Source organism: Teleopsis dalmanni, chromosome 1, assembly GCF_002237135.1.
Source record: "Teleopsis dalmanni isolate 2A chromosome 1, ASM223713v2, whole genome shotgun sequence".
Lineage (NCBI taxonomy): Eukaryota > Metazoa > Arthropoda > Insecta > Diptera > Diopsidae > Teleopsis > Teleopsis dalmanni.
Window position 1 is genome coordinate 2036223 of NC_051846.1, and position 19252 is coordinate 2055474.

At 29.1% G+C, this 19252-nt stretch overlaps 6 protein-coding genes across 6 annotated transcripts in view; 3 read left to right on the plus strand and 3 right to left on the minus strand.

Annotated features, from left to right (window-relative positions):
- The first annotated feature begins 443 nt into the window (after positions 1-443).
- On the plus strand, positions 444-2033 carry LOC119670006. Its single transcript, XM_038080084.1, has one exon. It carries the CDS (start codon positions 512-514, stop codon positions 1964-1966), a length of 1455 nt encoding a protein of 484 aa, XP_037936012.1. The 5' UTR covers positions 444-511; the 3' UTR covers positions 1967-2033.
- On the minus strand, positions 1969-2505 carry LOC119670007 (transmembrane protein 60). The gene has a single exon (XM_038080085.1). The coding sequence runs from the start codon at positions 2433-2435 to the stop codon at positions 2043-2045; it is 393 nt and encodes a 130-aa protein (XP_037936013.1). The 5' UTR covers positions 2436-2505; the 3' UTR covers positions 1969-2042.
- A 415-nt stretch (positions 2506-2920) lies between these two features.
- On the plus strand, positions 2921-6970 carry LOC119665488 (coatomer subunit alpha). The gene is made up of 2 exons (XM_038074710.1): positions 2921-4021; positions 4088-6970. The coding sequence occupies exons 1-2, from the start codon at positions 3076-3078 to the stop codon at positions 6835-6837; spliced, it is 3696 nt and encodes a 1231-aa protein (XP_037930638.1). The 5' UTR covers positions 2921-3075; the 3' UTR covers positions 6838-6970.
- A 153-nt stretch (positions 6971-7123) lies between these two features.
- On the plus strand, positions 7124-7647 carry LOC119665493. Its single transcript, XM_038074716.1, has 2 exons — positions 7124-7307; positions 7366-7647. The coding sequence occupies exons 1-2, from the start codon at positions 7193-7195 to the stop codon at positions 7575-7577; spliced, it is 327 nt and encodes a 108-aa protein (XP_037930644.1). The 5' UTR covers positions 7124-7192; the 3' UTR covers positions 7578-7647.
- Positions 7648-8911: 1264 nt separating this feature from the next.
- On the minus strand, positions 8912-9889 carry LOC119668410 (protein big brother). Its single transcript, XM_038077905.1, has 2 exons — positions 9869-9889; positions 8912-9747 (listed from the first exon to the last, which is right to left on the minus strand). Exon 2 carries the CDS (start codon positions 9680-9682, stop codon positions 9047-9049), a length of 636 nt encoding a protein of 211 aa, XP_037933833.1. The 5' UTR covers positions 9683-9747; positions 9869-9889; the 3' UTR covers positions 8912-9046.
- A 7381-nt stretch (positions 9890-17270) lies between these two features.
- Positions 17271-19252, minus strand: part of LOC119665879 (chromosomal serine/threonine-protein kinase JIL-1) — a 42522-nt gene continuing 40540 nt past the window's right edge. The window contains exon 10 of the mRNA XM_038075135.1: positions 17271-19251. Coding sequence (XP_037931063.1) covers positions 17457-19251 — 1795 coding nt within the window. The 3' untranslated portion in view covers positions 17271-17456. The remainder of the gene's footprint in view (position 19252) is intronic.

A 19252-nucleotide genomic window follows, 5' to 3' on the forward strand; every position in this document is an offset into this window, starting at 1 on the left:
TGTATATGTTGTGTTTAATTTTTACAAAATTCAAATACAACCCAGCGTTGCAATGGTAATAAAACTAGTATTGCAATAACTCTATAATAATAATTTCATCGCATTTATTGCCATTTGTATTCAAATTAATGTTATTTACTGCAATAAATACTATTATTTGTAATTAATGGTGCAATCTGGTCGAGCTATAACAAATAAAATATGAAGGACTGATTTCATAGTAGCAACTTCAGTTTCACTACTGACTTAACTTTGATAAATTAAGTCAATATTGAGATTTAATATAATATAATTTTATATAAATAAATATATTCAATATTTTTGTAATATGTTTCAGACATAAAGAAAAAAAGAAAAAAGTATAACTGATATGTAATCTAGTGGATATTAAAATTTTACATTTTTTTAAAGCATTATACAACACTGAAAGCCTCTTTAAACGTTTAATAAACAAAAACATACTGTGAACGATATTCAGTAAAAAATAAAATTTATCAATTTTTAAATAAATATGTCGTTAGTAGCATACGCCGCTAGTAGCGATGAAGATTCAGATACTGAAGAAGATTCTAATACAACGAAAGCAATTATTCCGCAAAATAAGAAATCAGAATATTGTTCGACTCCATCAAGTGGTCACATAAGTGATGAAGAAGATGATTTTACAAATAAAAATAGCACACAAATCCTCAAACAAAAAGTACCAGATGTAAAAAATATAACTCTGACAAAACCTAATACAAATAGACCGCATCATGTCGCCGGTGGACATATTAGCGACGAAGACGATGATTTTACACCAGAAAGTCAAAGTGAACAAAAGCAGCCTATTTCAATGTCTATGAGTTTACCAAAACCTAAAAATTTAATAGACAATAATAATTTCGATGTTATTGAAGTTGATATTACACCCACATTCACCAAATTGCCAACTCCAAGAGCCTCGGACAATGTTGTTGTTGAAGAAGATGACGAGTTCTTGCATAAAAAAGCACAACTAATGGAACCTTCAATTAGTAAACCACCTCCTGTTTCCAAAACACGTGTGAAAATAACAATTCCTTCTTTAAAAGAGTTTAACGATGTTGGTAAAGATACAGAGTGTAAGGTTAAAAATAAAAGTGCACCTACAAGTAAAAGCAAAAGTTCAGGTTTGCTAAGTATATTGCCAACAGCAAAATCTGAACAAAATTTCCGTAAAACAACAAACGAAAATGAATCCATTCCTGCCACGAAAACTTCCGCAACAAATATACCTTTGAAACCAGCATTTATTCCAGATGCGGTAAAGCATGGCCGTCCAGCAGCTAACACGGAATATGTTGATGGTGCAAAAGCAGTAACCAAAAAGGATACTAAATTGCCGGAGAAGAAGAAATCTATTGTTGACTGCAGTGATAGCGAAGCAAGTGATGATGAAAATAGTAATGGTGACTTCTTTTCATTAAACACAAAACAAAAACTACCACAAGTCAGTACAAATGAGATAAATGCTATGGTAGCAAAACGAGCAGCAGAAATAGCAGAAGCAACAACAAATTATCTCAAGTCATCAACAGTAGCAGAACAAGCAATGGATCTTGACAAAGAGGATGAAGATGAACTAAAGGAAGCACAAAAAAGATATCATGATCAAGAGCTTGACCGTGAAGCAATTCAAGCACTTGTTGGTAGTAATGCTAAACGTAGACGCCAACACCAAAATCAAAATATACAAGTTGTGGAATTATCTAGCGAACAAGTGCTACCAAACCGCGAAGAGTGGATGCGTACCGCTCTGGCTTCTTCAACCACATACCAGCCGAGAGGTGAACTTGTTGACGAAGAGCCAGTTGCTGGGACAAGACGTAAACATCAAATTACTTATTTGGCACATAAAGCTAAAGCAAATGAAGCTGAGCTGCAAGCTATGTGGGCTACAAATCGCCAAAACCGTAGAGCAACACAAAGCAAATATGGTTTTTAATCATTTTATTTGTGTATCATACTACAACATAAAAACATATAAAATAATATTATTGTACAAAACAGTATTTTTTTTTTCACCAAGTTTCAATCTTTTTTAAACGCCTAAAAACGTAAATTATTGATGACACTAGTAATATCCATATGGGTGTCATTGTAACAAATATCGAAATTTCCAACTCCGGGTACTCCAGTGTCAAGCAGATCATAACTTGAGATGTAATTTTTAGAAAAACGCCAAATATGTACCATTTATAATAGCCGAGTAATTCTTTCAAACGTTTAAGGTTTCGCCATTTCCGTATGATTTTTATGATAACATATATTATCAATATTCCGTCAAAAACCCACAGAGGTATCAATGTAACAAACCAATTCCAGTGCGTACGTGGATCCAATCGCAAGCATAGTAAAATTAAGAAGACTAACACTATAAACCATGTAAACAACGCACGATGAGCGAGAGTCATAACGAAAATGGGATTTAAAAATAATTTTACATTTTTAAAGAATTAATAAATATTTTATACAAAACAGCAAGATTTGTTTACATTTTTTTTATGGTTTTCCTATTGCAAGTTTTAAAGTGTAGTTACACAAAAAACGTAGTATTTTTGAGATACGTATTAAATAAGTATGTTTTTTTTTTACAAAACTGCACTTATTATTATTTTTCATATTAAAAATTATCATTAATAAAGAATAATGAACTTCAAAGTAATTATATATGTATGTAAATTTTTTATTCTATGCAATAATGAATATTTTCTTAACAATCTAAATCCTATTAGAATTAAATGGTGTTGAGTAAAATAGAACTCTGGCGTTAACTTAAACAGCTGATGTATAAATGTAATAGATCGGAATGTACACATAAAAGCCTACCAATTGACGTGTCATTTCAGTTAAAAATTTTATAAAAGGTGGAAAAATATAGCAAAATAAATAATATATATGTTAAATAAATATATAAAAAGTATATTTGATTTATTATAAAAACTTGCCGACTTCTGAAAGATATATTGATAAAACTAAATTGCGATAAATCCACGTTTCACTTTATAATCGGCAAAAACATAATTTGGTATAAAAGGACATACAGTCATTATAATGTTGACTAATTTTGAATCAAAGTCGGCTCGAGTAAAAGGTTTATCGTTTCACCCGAAGCGTCCCTGGATTTTAGTTAGTTTACACAGTGGTGTAATTCAACTATGGGATTACCGCATGCACACTTTACTTGAAAAATTCGATGAACATGATGGTCCTGTACGTGGTGTTGCTTTCCATCCACAAATGCCGTTGTTTGTTTCTGGCGGCGATGATTACAAGATAAAAGTTTGGAACTATAAACAACGTCGTTGTATTTTTACGTTATTAGCACATTTGGATTATGTACGTACAGTAGCATTTCATCACGAATATCCATGGATATTGAGTGCTTCCGATGATCAAACTATACGCATTTGGAATTGGCAATCTCGTAATTGTATATGTGTACTCACCGGCCACAATCATTACGTTATGTGCGCGCAATTTCATCCAACAGAGGACCAAATTGTATCTGCTTCTTTGGATCAAACTGTTCGTGTCTGGGACATATCTGGTTTACGTAAGAAAAATGTTGCTCCTGGCCCAGGGGGACTTGATGAGCACTTGAAAGGTCATCCTGGTGCAACAGATTTATTCGGTCAAGCTGATGCAGTCGTGAAACATGTTTTGGAAGGCCATGACCGTGGTGTTAATTGGGCAAGTTTCCACCCCACTTTGCCATTAATAGTATCCGGTGCTGATGATCGATTAGTGAAATTATGGCGCATGAACGAATACAAGGCCTGGGAAGTGGATACGTGTCGAGGTCATTACAACAACGTCTCATGTGTACTATTTCATCCCAGACAAGATTTAATTATATCCAATGGTGAAGACCGCAGTATACGTGTTTGGGATATGACCAAGAGACAGTGTCTATACACTTTTAGACGTGATGGTGAACGCTTTTGGATATTAACTGCACATCCAACTTTAAATTTGTTTGCTGCCGGACATGATGGCGGTAAGTTTTTCTGCTTACTCATATATTTAACTTTTTTAATATAAATTTTAATTCAATTCTATGCAGGCATGGTTGTTTTCAAATTGGAACGTGAAAGACCAGCTTATGCAGTTCATGGTAACATCCTTTATTATGTGAAAGATCGTATACTACGTAAATTAGATTTCACTACAACTAAGGATAGTGTGGTAATGCAACTACGAAGCGGTGCTAAATCTCCTGTATACAGCATGTCCTACAATCCAGCACTTAATGCGGTTTTAATTTGTACACGTACAAACAATTTGGAGAATAGCACTTATGATCTGTATCAAATACCTAAAGATAGTGAATCTCAAAATGACTCCGACAGTAAACGTTCATCAGGTATAACCGCAATTTGGGTTGCACGTAATCGTTTTGCAGTTTTGGATCGAAATCAGCAACTGGTCATAAAGAACTTTAAAAATGAAGTAACAAAGAAAATACCAACATTTTGCGAGGAGATATTTTATGCAGGAACAGGCATGCTGTTAATACGTGATCCGGAATATGTAACTTTGTACGAAGTGCAACGCTTGGTGTCAGTTGGTTGCATTAAATTAGCTAAATGTCGCTACGTTGTTTGGTCTGCTGATATGTCCTTAGTTGCGTTACTCTGCAAGCATTCTGTTACGATATGTGACCGCCGTTTACAATACTTATGCACTATCCAGGAAAATTGTCGCGTTAAATCTGGCGCCTGGGATGACTCTGGGGTATTTATTTACACCACCAGCAATCACATCAAATACGCAATAACCAATGGTGATCATGGCATTATAAGGACTTTAGACTTACCAATTTATCTGACGCGTGTAAAAGGAAATCAAGTATTTTGTTTGGATCGTGAATGTCGTGCGCTGGTCTTAAATATAGATTCCACTGAATATAAATTTAAACTAGCACTAATTAATCGCAAATATGACGAAGTACTTCACATGGTACGCAATGCACGCCTTGTAGGCCAAAGTATCATAGCATATCTGCAACAAAAAGGATATCCAGAAGTAGCTTTACATTTTGTGAAAGATGAAAAAACTCGTTTTGGTTTGGCTTTAGAATGTGGTAACATTGATATCGCACTTGAAGCAGCAAAGGCACTGGATGATAAAGACTGCTGGGATCGTTTGGGACAAGCTGCTCTAATGCAAGGTAATCATCAAGTAGTTGAAATGTGTTATCAGCGAAACAAGAATTTTGACAGTCTAAGTTTCCTCTATTTGATCACTGGCAATTTGGAGAAACTGAAGAAAATGATAAAGATTGCTGAAATACGAAAAGATTATTCAGCACAATACCAAGGTGCACTGCTATTGGGAGACATTAATGAACGTATAAATATACTTAAAAATTGTGGGCAATTATCACTGGCTTATTTGACAGCAGCAACCCACGGTTTCACCGACCAAGCTGATAGTTTAAAAGAAACACTCACGCAAGAGGGTAATCCACTGCCTGAGGTTAACCCTGATGCAGTTTTGCTTAATCCGCCTGTACCAATACAACAAGTCGAAACGAACTGGCCTCTTTTAACGGTATCTAAAGGATTCTTCGAGGGAGCTATGATAACACGTGCGGGCACAAGTGCAACTGCAAGACAAGCCCTAAATGTAAATGCTGATGCAGCAATTATGGACGCAGGTACATCTGGTGATGGTTGGGGCGCTGATGCTGATCTAGATTTAGGTGAAGATGGAGATGAAGAAATGCAGGATGCTTTAGATACAGAAGCTGGAGCAGAGGGAGGTGAAGACGGTGCAGGTTGGGATGTAGGAGACGATGATCTTGTCGTTCCCGAGGAACTTGCTTCTAAAATTAAAGCGAATGCATTAGATACAGGATTCTTTGCCAACAAAGGATTATCCGTTGCGCAGCACTGGGCTAACAACTCGTCACTTGTTGTAGATAATATAAAAGCTGGCGCTTTCAAGAATGCATTCCGCTTACTAAATGAACAGCTTGGCGTAGTTAATTTTTCACCTTTTAAAACACTATTCTTACACAATTATGCCTGCTCCAGAACAAGCTTCACTGCAATGCCAAACATCAAATCACTTTCAGCATACCCATTAAGAAATATTGGTGAAACCAATGTTAAAAACCAAAGGCCAGCGTTGGGTATTAAACTGAATGACCTGGTTTTACGTTTACAAGCTGGCTACCAACTGACAACTGCTGGCAAATTCACAGAAGCTGTGGAGAAATTTCATTCCATCCTAATAAGTATACCGCTGTTAGTTGTCGATACTAAACAGGATATTGCGGAGGCACAAGAACTGTTAAAAATTTGTGGAGAGTACATACTTGGTTTGAAAATGGAAACCGAACGCAAAGGTATGCCTAAATCAACACTGGAAGAGCAAAAACGGCTTTGCGAATTAGCCGCTTATTTCACACACTGCAAGCTGCAACCTGTGCACCAAATTTTGACACTACGTACCGCGTTAAATATGTTCTTTAAGTTGAAAAATTATAAAACCGCAGCATCATTCGCGAGACGTCTATTGGATTTGGGCCCGCGCCCAGAAGTGGCACAACAAGTACGTAAAGTACTGCAAGCATGCGAAGTTAATCCAGTCGACGAACATCAGTTGCAATATGAAGAATTCAATCCATTTAATATTTGCGGCATCAGTTACAAGCCTTTGTACCGTGGTAAACCAGAGGTGAAATGTCCGTTCTGTCAAGCATCCTACGATCCCCAATACAAGGATAGTTTGTGTGCGGTGTGTGATGTGAGTCAAATCGGCAAAGATGCCATAGGTTTGCGCATTTCCAACTTACAATTTCGTTAAACTTGTAAAAAACTTTCATTTTATTTAAATGTTTACGTCAGAGGCGTTGATTATTATTTGTATTTTTATTATTAATATGAAAATGTAAACCATTTTGCAATACACCATTATTATATGCTTATAAAATATATACTCGTCGATTCGAAAATAAAAACTGCTTTTGATTTCTGACTGTGGTGAAAAATGGAATGTGGTGAAATTAGATTATGCTCTATGCCGTTGTTTATGCAGCACGACTTGCTTGCTGGCATTCCGTTTACTTTAGAAATAATTTAGGAAGTATGTTAGTTTTATCTGTCAAAAAATTGTTAAAAATAGTTTTGCACTTAAAAGTTGGATTAAAAACATAAAAATTATGGATGCGGTCGACATTATGCTAAATGCTGCACTAAAAACAATTGATTGTTATTATAAAGAACAATTGTTAAAAGAGGCTAATAGAAAATTGGAATATAAACAGACTGGATCAGGTTTTAAAGTTTTATTAAACATAATTTATTAGAAAAATAATATATTTTTATATTTCAGCTGCAATAAATAGGAAAAAGAAAGCTAAGAAGAAGCATTCAGAGGATTTCAAAGGATTCAACTATAAAGAAATGAAGGAATCCAGACGTTTATATAAAAATGAGATGGATTACTATAACACACAAATATTTACAATAAACGAAATGAAGAGCAAGTTAAATATTTCTACAAATTGCAATGATCTCCATGATTCCCAATCCTCTAGTTCTTAAAATGATGTGCCGCGTGTTGATATTAATTAATATTTAGGAGTTGTTAACATGACCACGTTTTATGATATCAAATGCCTTATGTATCAAATACATAGTTTTAATTGTATTATTCAAATTGTAACTTTTTTTTTAACATTATTACAATGTGAAATAAATTATAAATAAATTACAAACATTTTGTACCAAATGTTGGTTACGTGGTCTGGTGTGAGTTTAATAAGGCGAAATGTCTTAAACATATTTTCTATATTGTCTAATTTATTTAAGTAAATTAATATTTTGTAATATTTTAAATTTTACATAATTATTAATATTAAATTAATATTTTAGTAAGAATTTATTCTATACATAAAATGTAAAGGAGTTGCTTTCACTATAGCGAAGTGAAGATTTATAACATAATCACTTATAATGTATAAAAATTGTTATAATCCTTGTTGAAAGAGGCGAGCGGTATTTAATTACCTAAATACACAATTGGACCGTAACCTTGGTCACTACAGACTCCATTCGAGTTCAGTTTTTTGGTTTTAGCAGTGACAGTGAGGTTCTTAAAGGAAAACAAGTGCGATTGTTAGAAAAACATTTAAAAAAAATTTTGAATGTAAATATATTGTGTTAGGTTCAGATTAAACTCTGATTTTCTAAATTATATATATACGTAAAGTAATTATTGTGCATATTTAGTGAAAAGCGTAATAATTTGTAATCTAATGTGTAAATTCCCTGCAATGGTTAAGAGTTTCATGTATACCGAAAGACAATTTATTTAATTGTAAACTGTTGTATTATATACTTCTGAAGTGGCTAGGTTTCTCCATCTTGATCTTGATCCATTATCACTCTCATATAATGCTCCATCGCGTCTCATATAACCAATACCCATCTACATCATTACCTATGCATACGTCTTGTAATTCTTTTCACGTTAAATAAGTTACATTCCTGCGAGTTACAACAAGTATATGCTCATATAATAGAATTAATACTTCTCCTGTAGTACTTCCAAAGATTATCCATTCCACTTTTTCACATTGTTAGCTTAAATAACTCACTTCTTTATGAAACAGGTTATACTCTTTCTTTATTTAAATAATATAATTTATATTCATTTTTTTATTAATCAATAATATGACTGCACCTACTCCCACCTACTCTGAAAATATATTTTTAAAATTTCGACCATCGTAATAAGTATGTTTTTTGGTGCAACTTTTAAAAACATACATTTATTAAATGTATGATTATTTTCAATAAACAGAACTCGCACATTACAAAATAATTATAACAACTTAAAAGATAAAATTTATAAAAACATTTAATCATATTTATATATCTTTATTAAAAGATAAAAACTTTGAACTTAAAATTAAAAGTTTTTAGTAGGTATCATAAAAAATATTTTTGTTAAATTGAAATAATTTTTTAAACTATATGAGTATTAAATAAATATATGCCATAAGTACTCTCTAACGTCGCCATACGCCAGGTCCAATGCCTCCAGATGCCACACCACGACGTACTGCTTCCATTTCATCTGTGCGATTATCGCGATAAGCACGTTTCGAATCCTCAAACTCACGTAAACGTTGATTGTAACGATCAATTTGATCACGTAAAATAGCATCTTCATGCATGGCTCGCCGTTCATCATATTCTAAACAACCAACGCCATCTAAGCGCTCCAAATCCAACCAACCACGAAAACGCACACATACACCGTTCATAATAAAATATGACTTAATATGTACTTTACCATGCTCTTTATCGAAATCGCACTCTTTGTCTTGTATATAAGGATTTTGGTTTGCATTGAATACCAACTGCAAATTAGTGCCAGAAGCAACAAATGATACCTCGGTGTGTCCCTCACGGCAACCATTTTGAAAACGTATCTGCCGTTCTTCAGGTGCACGTTCGCGATAGCCAGTGTAACGAATTTCACTTTCGCGGCTTAAACGGCGGAATAATTCATCACTCTCAAACTTGGATTTCTGATCTGGTACCACACGTGGCATTTTAAAAATAAATCGTGGTTTTGGTTGTTCATACAAACCAATGGTATCGTAAGGAATCATACCAGCAAGAGCTGCAGCCTCATTCATTTTTTCTAAGTATCAACCGATGAATCACTTTCAATCACGCTGAATTGTTAAGTTGAGTTAGTTCTCTTTATTTCGTACAGATATATAATTAAATATATTAATTTATTATTTTTTATACAGCAGCAGGAAATGTTTGTTTATTGAAATACAAGCACAAAATTATAAAATTTCTTTTCGTATACTTACAATTTTGCGGTTTTTCAGAGTTGTATTTTTGGAGTGTTTCATTGAATAAAATTTTCCTCCACAAATATTTCAATTGTGCGTGTTGAATATTTTTGTTATTATATTTCACAACAGGCTTCTTCACAGCTTTTATTTAGAATGCTAATACTTTAGCATTCTAAGTGTGTTAAATATATTACATGAATTGTCAACATATCGCTGAATATGCTACCTTGATAAATTATTATATTCTATTCTAATCACAAAATATGCGTTCTCGATATTCCTTTTCGCGAATATGACATTTTAACACTTTAGCATATTCGAAGAAGTTTAGCATGTTAAATAAAAATAATGAAGATAACTAATATTACAATACGTTTACATTATCGAAATTAATTCCAGAAATGTGCAAGAATCATATCATAAAGGTTCAGATAGTCAGTACGTATGTACCGTACTCGTACGTGTAGTATTTTCAAATGTTATGCATACTCAGATACTCTCATTTACTCGAAAATTTGCTGGTGGAACGCACTTGTGTACACACAGTGTTACTTTAAGTTACTACGAGTAGCTCGTGGAACAGACTTAATATGATTATATGAAGACCTTCGTTTTAGTCTTGGGGTAGCCCACTCGCAACTCTCTTTTTCTTTCTATCTCTCACTCCTTCTTAGTTTCTTGTGATTGCAAGTATCGACATTTAAAACAAATTTCATAACAAAAATTAATTACTAAATAATGGTGATAAACCATTGAGAAAATTCTGTATCAGACTTTATTCGTACAATTTTTCTCAAGTAAAATTTATTGATGTGTGAATCAGCTTGAATTTAAATTTTTGAATTTAAATTTTTGAATTTAAATTTTTGTATTCTTTATTTGCGCAGTACTGGTGTTCTCACCAGATTTTAAACAAAGCTGTTCCATGAAAGTCTGTGTAAAGAACGTGATTCGGCACTTTATTTGTGTTGTGCTCTAAGTTTGTACTTTACTTGTGTTTTATTTGAGTTTTACTACTAGTAGCTCGTGGAACAGACCTATTATTATTCATTATTATTATATCTAACTCTTTAAGTTAAAATTTTTTTTAATTATAAAAATGATCTATAATCCCACCGATATAAATTTTGGTTAAAAACCTTTCTAAATAGAAATACTAGTTATTTCTAAAGAAATACTAAAGAAATACTAGTTATAATCTTAAATTGCGTACGAATAGATTGTAGAAGAATTCGTAGAGAATTTTATTGAAATTGCAAAAAAAAAATTGTTTTGTATGGACTTCGGCCAAAACTCTGATTTTATTGATAGATTTTTTACAAATATATGTCATTAATATCGCTAATTTATGAGAAAATTTTTGTATTAATTATGAACTATACACAATCACATATAGATAAAGTACACATATTAAATAAAAATCTGAAATAAGGTTAAAAATTACAAAATATAATACACTAATACCTCGTTTCATATTCCGTCGAAAAAATTTGCGAATAAATTTGCGTCATTTCACATTGCATAGTAAAATATTTAAAGAATAGGAGTATTTTTTTGACATAAATGCTTCAATAAAACAACTTTTAGTTGCTTAAGAAGAACTTGGCATCACTGCTTAAATTAGTATATATGTGATAAGTAAAAAAATTATAAACAATTTTAAATAAGAAAAAAATTTAAATAGGAAAAGAAAAAATACTCCCATTCCCATTTTATTCAAAATCGGGGTTAAAATATCTTTTAAAGAAAATAATTTTTTATAAAATTTTTTGATATTTTTATTTGAATATACAAACATATCTTGCGATTTCTTAAATTAATTTCTTATATTTATATACATATTTTTTAGTATACATATTATATATTATTTTTATTCCTACTTACAGCTCAAGCAATTTAGAATTATATTAATTTCTCCTTTAGAATTATTATTAAAATAATATTTATCTTTTCATATTTTACAATTATTTATTTCTTAAATTATAAGGTAAAATCAATTATATAATTAAAATTGTTAAAACCTAATCTATAATTGCTTATACATAAATTTGTTATATGGCTCTTATTTCGAAAAGAATATTATTTCTCCTTATAGTGGTTTCAATTTGATATGGATCTTTTAAACCCATTTTGGAACCATAACTTTAACTATATATAATGGTCCTATTTTGCTTTTCATAATGCAGTGATATTTATATTTTAATTAAGAAAATAAAATAGTATAAAAAATATTTGAAATGATTTTAATAATTTATTATTATTTTCAATAATATTTTTTTTTTGTTTTATACAAATAATATACATACATATAATGTTAAGTCTTCTAACGTCATAAAAACATTTTTCAAATGAATCTCGAAAAAAAAACATGAATTTATTAATGTTTTTATGAAAAAATTGTAATTATTAAACAATTAATTAAATAATAAATTTGTAATCAATTATTTTTTGTATACAAATTAATTTTTAAGTGCAAATGGTAGTTCTATGGTGTTTACATTTATATATTTTTGTATTCAAATAATTTATAAGGCATCTTTTTCAAAGGCATCTGTATTAGCTATTTTATGCTCTTCATCAATTTAAGTTAAATTTTAATTTTTAACTTTTATTATTTTAATGATTGTAATTATATTTACTAAATACATTTTCAAGAACTTTAAAATACGAATTTATGTGAGTACGAATTACGATATGCGATAGTTCTTGTTATTAACCTTTAAATTTAATTAATATTTACTTAATCGGAAACCTTATATAGGTATAATCGAAAATATGTATGTAATATTAATGTAATTACTTACATACAAAATTTATTAATGCTTTAGGTTTACTTAAGTAGAGCTAAAGTAATTTATGCTTATTAATTTTTATAAATTTATAGGTACATAACTAATGTATAAATATTTTTTACAGTATTCATGTCTATATTCAAATTATAATTTTCTTATATCTATTGTTATAAAAATATATATTTTGTTGTACTTTAGCTATTTATATATATATATAAATATACATATGTATATGTGTTTATTAAAATTCCCAATTATTAATGTATATACACATTAATTTAATTATAATTTTATATATTATTATTATGTATATATGAATTTAAATTTTTTTGGCAATCAAATTAATGTATAAAGAATAAAACTATGCTTTGATGGTGTGTACTTTGTTAATATTATACTAATAATATTATATTAATTGCTAACAATCTTTACAATTTTTGAAAATTCATAATGTTTGATCTCAACAAGATTTGGTGATCGTTTATTGTGTATTAAAGTTTCTTACTTTACGATTTTTACAGACTAACATAAAAGATATATACATACTAAATATACTTTTAGTTTTAAAAAGTTTGTAATTTATTTCAAATAAACGTCAAAAAAAATATGTAGTTATGTGTAATAAATAACATTATTGTTAATCGATGATATATATCATATTATCTTTAATTTTTAGCATTGAATTTGTTTATATTGAAGTTTTATGTTAGAAAGCCCTGTGGGTTCCCACTCTTATTTCACTGCTTAACAAAAAGAATTGAGTTGAGTTTAGAGGCAGAGACAAGTTGTTTTTAAATCCACACAAATTCAAACACTTTGTACAAAAAAATGACAAATGACAAATTTACAACAAAAACAATGTTGTTTTGTGTAGTATACGACTTTCTTTGTATTTAAAATATTTATTTAATACTTGAAAAGTAAACTATCGTTTGCAAGTGTATTATTTTTTTTTATTATAAGTAGTCCTTTTTTTTTATTAAAATACAGTCAAACCTCTTTATAGCGAACCTCTCTATAACGAAATTTTGTTGAAGATAGCGATTCCAATATTTTTTCATATATGTTATTTGAACCTTTTTATAACGAATTTATTTAAATACAAGTTAAACACTCAACTAATACGTTTTAACTTATAAGAAACTTCTTTGTATGCAAGCTGTATTATACTTGATATGAGCTTGGTATATGTTATTCAGTTTATAATTGAGTTGGAGACTTATTTGGTGCACGAGTGGAATGGTGAAGGCGGAAAGAAGATCTATGTACATTTGCAGAAAGTAAAAATTTTAAATGAAAGAATGATACCAAACACATGTGTTTGCTCTCGTTTTTAAAACGAGTGTTGGAGAATTTTTAGAGAGGTTTAGAAATTTTTGAGTCTATTAACTTGTCGGAGTCTAGTAATTTCTTTATATGAATAAACATGAATTAACGTACATAATTCCCAGTAAAATGCAAAAAAAAATGCTCAACAAAAGAAAATTTGTTTAACTTCTCTATAGCGAAGACCAGACCTCTCTATAACGAAGTTTTCTGCGGACACTAACGACTTTATTGTAGAGAGTTTTGACTGTATATTATAATTTACAAATTGTTTAAATTAAATTTTAACTATTAACTTAGTTAAAATAATAGCATGGTATAGTCGATTGATTTACAACTAATTATTAATGAAAACATTTTGAGTGTATAACTTAGTATTTTTAGTAAATGATGTAATGGATTTTTCTTTTTTGCCTTTACATTATATATGTATATTGTTTAATGTAACATTTATTACATTGTCATTATATGCAGTTTTTTAAAAAATTATAGTTATATAAAAATAAGATAATTTAATATATCTTCTCATACCTTTTAAAATATATTTATGATCAATAACATTAATACATTAAGTATTAAGTTATACATTAAGTTTATCAAATTGTAAATCATATTTGAATATTATATTGTATTTATGTTCAGAAAAGTAAGTCAAATTCTTTTACAATGCCAATTCTGTTGATTTGTATTTTAATATTCAAACTTGTCCCTCAGTTATTGATTTCATCGAATAAAAATTTACATATGGACAATTTTTCATCCATTTGTAAACGAGTAAACTTAACAAATAGATGAAATTGAATAATAAAACATCCTTTATAATCCAACTTTTAAGTATATAACGTTAAATCATATATATCAAAAAATAAATTAAAAAACTAATAGTACAAAATTTAAATAAATAAACAATCATTTATTTTTAACAATCTGTATCACTATATAAAGATCTAAATCTCTGAAAAAAAATAAGAGTCTAAGTTAACTTTTCTATATACTGAGCACATTTTTAGTACGTAAAAGTATGTTTGGACTATATTTCGACAACCACAAAGATAAAATAAAGACGAAAATCAAAATACATAAATACCAAACCAAAACAAATTCTGAATATAAATGTAGATTTTATTTTTTAAAATTAATTTTATTTAATTAATTAAAAATAAAACAGAAAAAATTTCTAGTTATTTTTATTATTTTTATAACGAAACAAAATTAAAAAAAAACAAATTGTTTTCGTTTTTTCTTTTTTTCCTCTGTTCGCTAAGTTTGAGTTAAAGTGTAAATGCTTAAACTTGTCTTAAGTCTAAACATACTAAAACTTAATCACTTAAATGATTTTGAGAATTTTTTCTGTTATTGAAGTATTTATTTTTTGTTTTGAACAGTTAATGACCATTAACTCAGGCTATGTGAAATACTCAACCTCATTTACTAATTATGAAATTTTCATTAAATTATCTACATACATTATTCAGATTTTGAAGTTGACTTCAAGTTCAAATAAAAAAAGTCAAATTTATTCGATCCTTAGTTGTAAACACAATATGGATCGATTTTATAGTCTTTATTAAAGTCTCAAAACTGACTTAAGTATGAATTATCAGTAAAGTGGATGACTTAATGCAGTGTTTTCAAGAACGAACGAGTCTGCGTCCCGGAACCACTCATCAACCATGACGACCAAGGGCCGTTTACCACCCCCAAAGGAATTTTATGAACAGATTCCAGCGGGTCATTACAAAAACTTAATCCAATATTGAAATTTAAGTCACGACTGTGAACCCTAAGAATTGCATTTAATCTATTTGTGTGTGTACACTTTCAAGTAAATTTTTATTCACATTTTTGAGTTAATAATGATATTAATATATTTTTATTCGTATTAAATTTAATATAAAATTATATTAAGCAATTATATAAAAAATCTTTTCAATGTTAAAATAAAAAATGTTAATTTTAATGTGAAAATAAATTCTCTTTAATGTGAAAATAAATTCTCTTTAAATATTAAAAAATCTGCAATTCTTTACGATATATACAAAAACAAAAACAAAAACGTCAAATAATCAAGTGTATAATTAAAAAAAAAAACGTAAGTTAAATATAATTTTTTCAAATTTATTTTAAATTAGTTCAACTTATTAATAACAAATAGAAGATTATATATAACTTAAAATACAATATATAATTGAAAGTAAACATTATAAATAATGTGCTTAGATAAAAATTATAATAAATCGCCAATTTAATTTAAACATATTATGAAGGATATATATTATAAAAATTTTAATATGTTATATATTATTTTTGTTTATATGACTTACATTTCTCTCAAGTATGTGCGATAATAAAATTATTTATGTTTAAAATTATTAATTAAAATAAAATGGGAAGGAACTGTTAATATTTAATTATATTAACAAGTTTATCGTATTATATATTATATAATTTCTATATTACATTTTGCATATTTTTTTAATTAAATAAAGCTAGTAATTTTCTAAATATTTGAAAATTGTAAAATATATTCTAATTCAAACAAACTCAATATTAGCTTAATACAGACAAGTTTTTATTATAATTTTTCATGTCTATTTTTTGTATATATTCAATATATATATTTGTGTGTTTATATATATACATATATCAAGATATGTACCCACCTATGTATGCAAAAATACATATACAATACATGAAAAAAATATAAAAATACCTAAATAAATATGTTTGTTTATATATTACATACATGTGCATATTTATTTTTTAAAGTTTTAAATTTAATCTAGTTTTTTAATTATCTCATAATTCATTGAAATGATCACTATAAATTGAAATAAATACAACAAATATTTACTACATATTAATATTCAAATAATTAATATTATCTATACAATTTTCCACATCAGCGACAGCAGTGGAACGTATATTGCAAAAACAAAAAAAAACAATTCTTATTACTGGCAAATATTAATTTTACTGTCTACATTTATAAAAAGATTTCAGAATGCATATTCTTCATAAATAAAATTTTTTTTTTCTTATATTATTTCAGCTATAATAAAGTAAAACTAATAACAATTAAAGAATTCTTTGATACATAATCATATAACCACCTATGGTAACTAAATTTAAAGTTTTGTGTATAATCAAATTTTTGAATTTATATTTTATATATTTAATTCAGTTTTTAAATGTTGAGTGTTTAAAAATTTGTATTAAATTATATTTAACAATACAATTGTTTCCATATGTAGTTTGAGTTCAAATTAAAAAATGTTAATAATATATAAAAATAATAATAATCTATAATAGTACTTAAAATAGAAAACATCTGGGAAATGTACTAGAAACTTACCTAGTTAATCTTAATAAGAAACTTTAAAACACAAATAATCAGTCACCAAATAATTATTCTGTTAATATATAAAAAACGGTATCTTAATTAAAAAATACGATACAATTAATTTGCCTAGGCTTTCTTTTAATCATTCGAACACATTAAGCATTCGTTGTTCTCTTGGTTTAATTCTAAATGGTTGAAATCTTGTTGGAATTATTACTTTAGGTTCTGTTTTTATGTGTTTTTTGTTTTGTTTTACAGGACGTTCCGGAAATACTGCTCTAACATGATTTACATTTTCAAGTTCATCCAGAGATTGACTTCTTTGTAATCGCTTGCTATAAACAGATCTAGGTAATTTTAATCGCTTTAAAATCATTTGTATACTGCTCAAATACGTGTTCATTCTTCTTGTTTTGTTATAGACACGTTGATTTTTATGTTTACGGAATCCTTCACATTCTGGCGTTTCATATGGTGGAGACAATTGTACATGCCTATTCAAACATATTCTATTAACCAATTCAAGATTTAAATTATATACATTATCAAAACCCAAAGTATACTCTTCGACAGTATTATTTAAAACAACTCCTTTACTCTTATGAACACTATTTGATGTAGATGTCGTTTTTTCAGTACATAAAGGACTAAATTTCTGGTTAACTCCATCACGATTATCTTCACAAACTGCATCTTGTGGTATTACATTAATCAGTTCGCTGTGTTCATTAGAGAATCCTTCAATGTATACGCTCAATTGATTTCCTTTAGTTGTTTCTGCTGCTTGAATTATATTAGTCTTCTCCTTAGTTGCCAGAGTTATATCGTTCTCTTCTTCAATTTCTGTTATTTCAGTCATATCGGTCACCTTATCAATTTCTATTTCATTTATACTACTAGTCTTATTTAATTCTGAACTTTCTTCTAAGCTTTCTTCTTCATTTGCGTCTTCCATAAGAATAATACCTGATATCTCTTCCACTAAGGAAAGTTCGTGATCTGTCATTTCTACATCTCCGGACAAATTTTCTCTATTTTGTTGTTGTATATCACAAGATTTCTTATCGATTGGTTGAGTGGTTATTATAGCTTCTTCTGCCGGTGTTTCTTCTTCATAAGATTCATCTATAAATTCATCTGTATGTTCTTTTTCAGTCATATTTTCTTCTATTTCACTTCTATCCAATATTGGCTCCTCTGATCCAACTTTTACACAATCATTCTCTACCTTTGTTCTTTCTTGTGTTGGTGCTATATTTTCTTCATCAACAGACTCATCATCTCTATCTTCTGGGATAAACTCTTCTGTAAGTTCTGTTTCTGATTGTTCTTCATCTGATAACTCATCATTTGATAACTCTTCATTTGATAGATTTTCATTAGAAATATCTCTTTCTGCTATTGCCTTTTCCATTCCATCTTCTTCGTCTACGCCTTCTTCTTCAGCTTCCTCTTCTCCTTCTTCAACGTCTTCAAGTCCTTCTTCTTCTTCTTCTTCTTCTCCTTCTCCTTCTCTTTCGACTTCATCTTCTTCTGTTAATTCTTCACCGGTTACTTCAACCAGTGAATCGATCATTATATTAAACCAAGAATGTTCAAGTACTTCAAATAATGTTATACGTTTTTTTAGATCTTTTATTAAACAGGAACGTATTAAGTCTTGGAATTCAGGACTCGAATTTTGCCATTTTTCACTTTCCGTGTAAAAATCTTCATTAAGAATTCGTTCTCTTAACGTATTTTCGCTTAAATGACTGTCGTTGTGACCTTTTCTGAATGGGGCATGACCTATATACATAGCATATAATGTGGCACCAAGACACCAAATGTCGAAAGCTTTTGAATAAATAGCGTATTCGGTATCCTTTAACGCTTCTGGGGGTGCATAATCTAGTGTATATCTAGGAGAGTCTTTCCAACTTAATTGATTATTGTAAC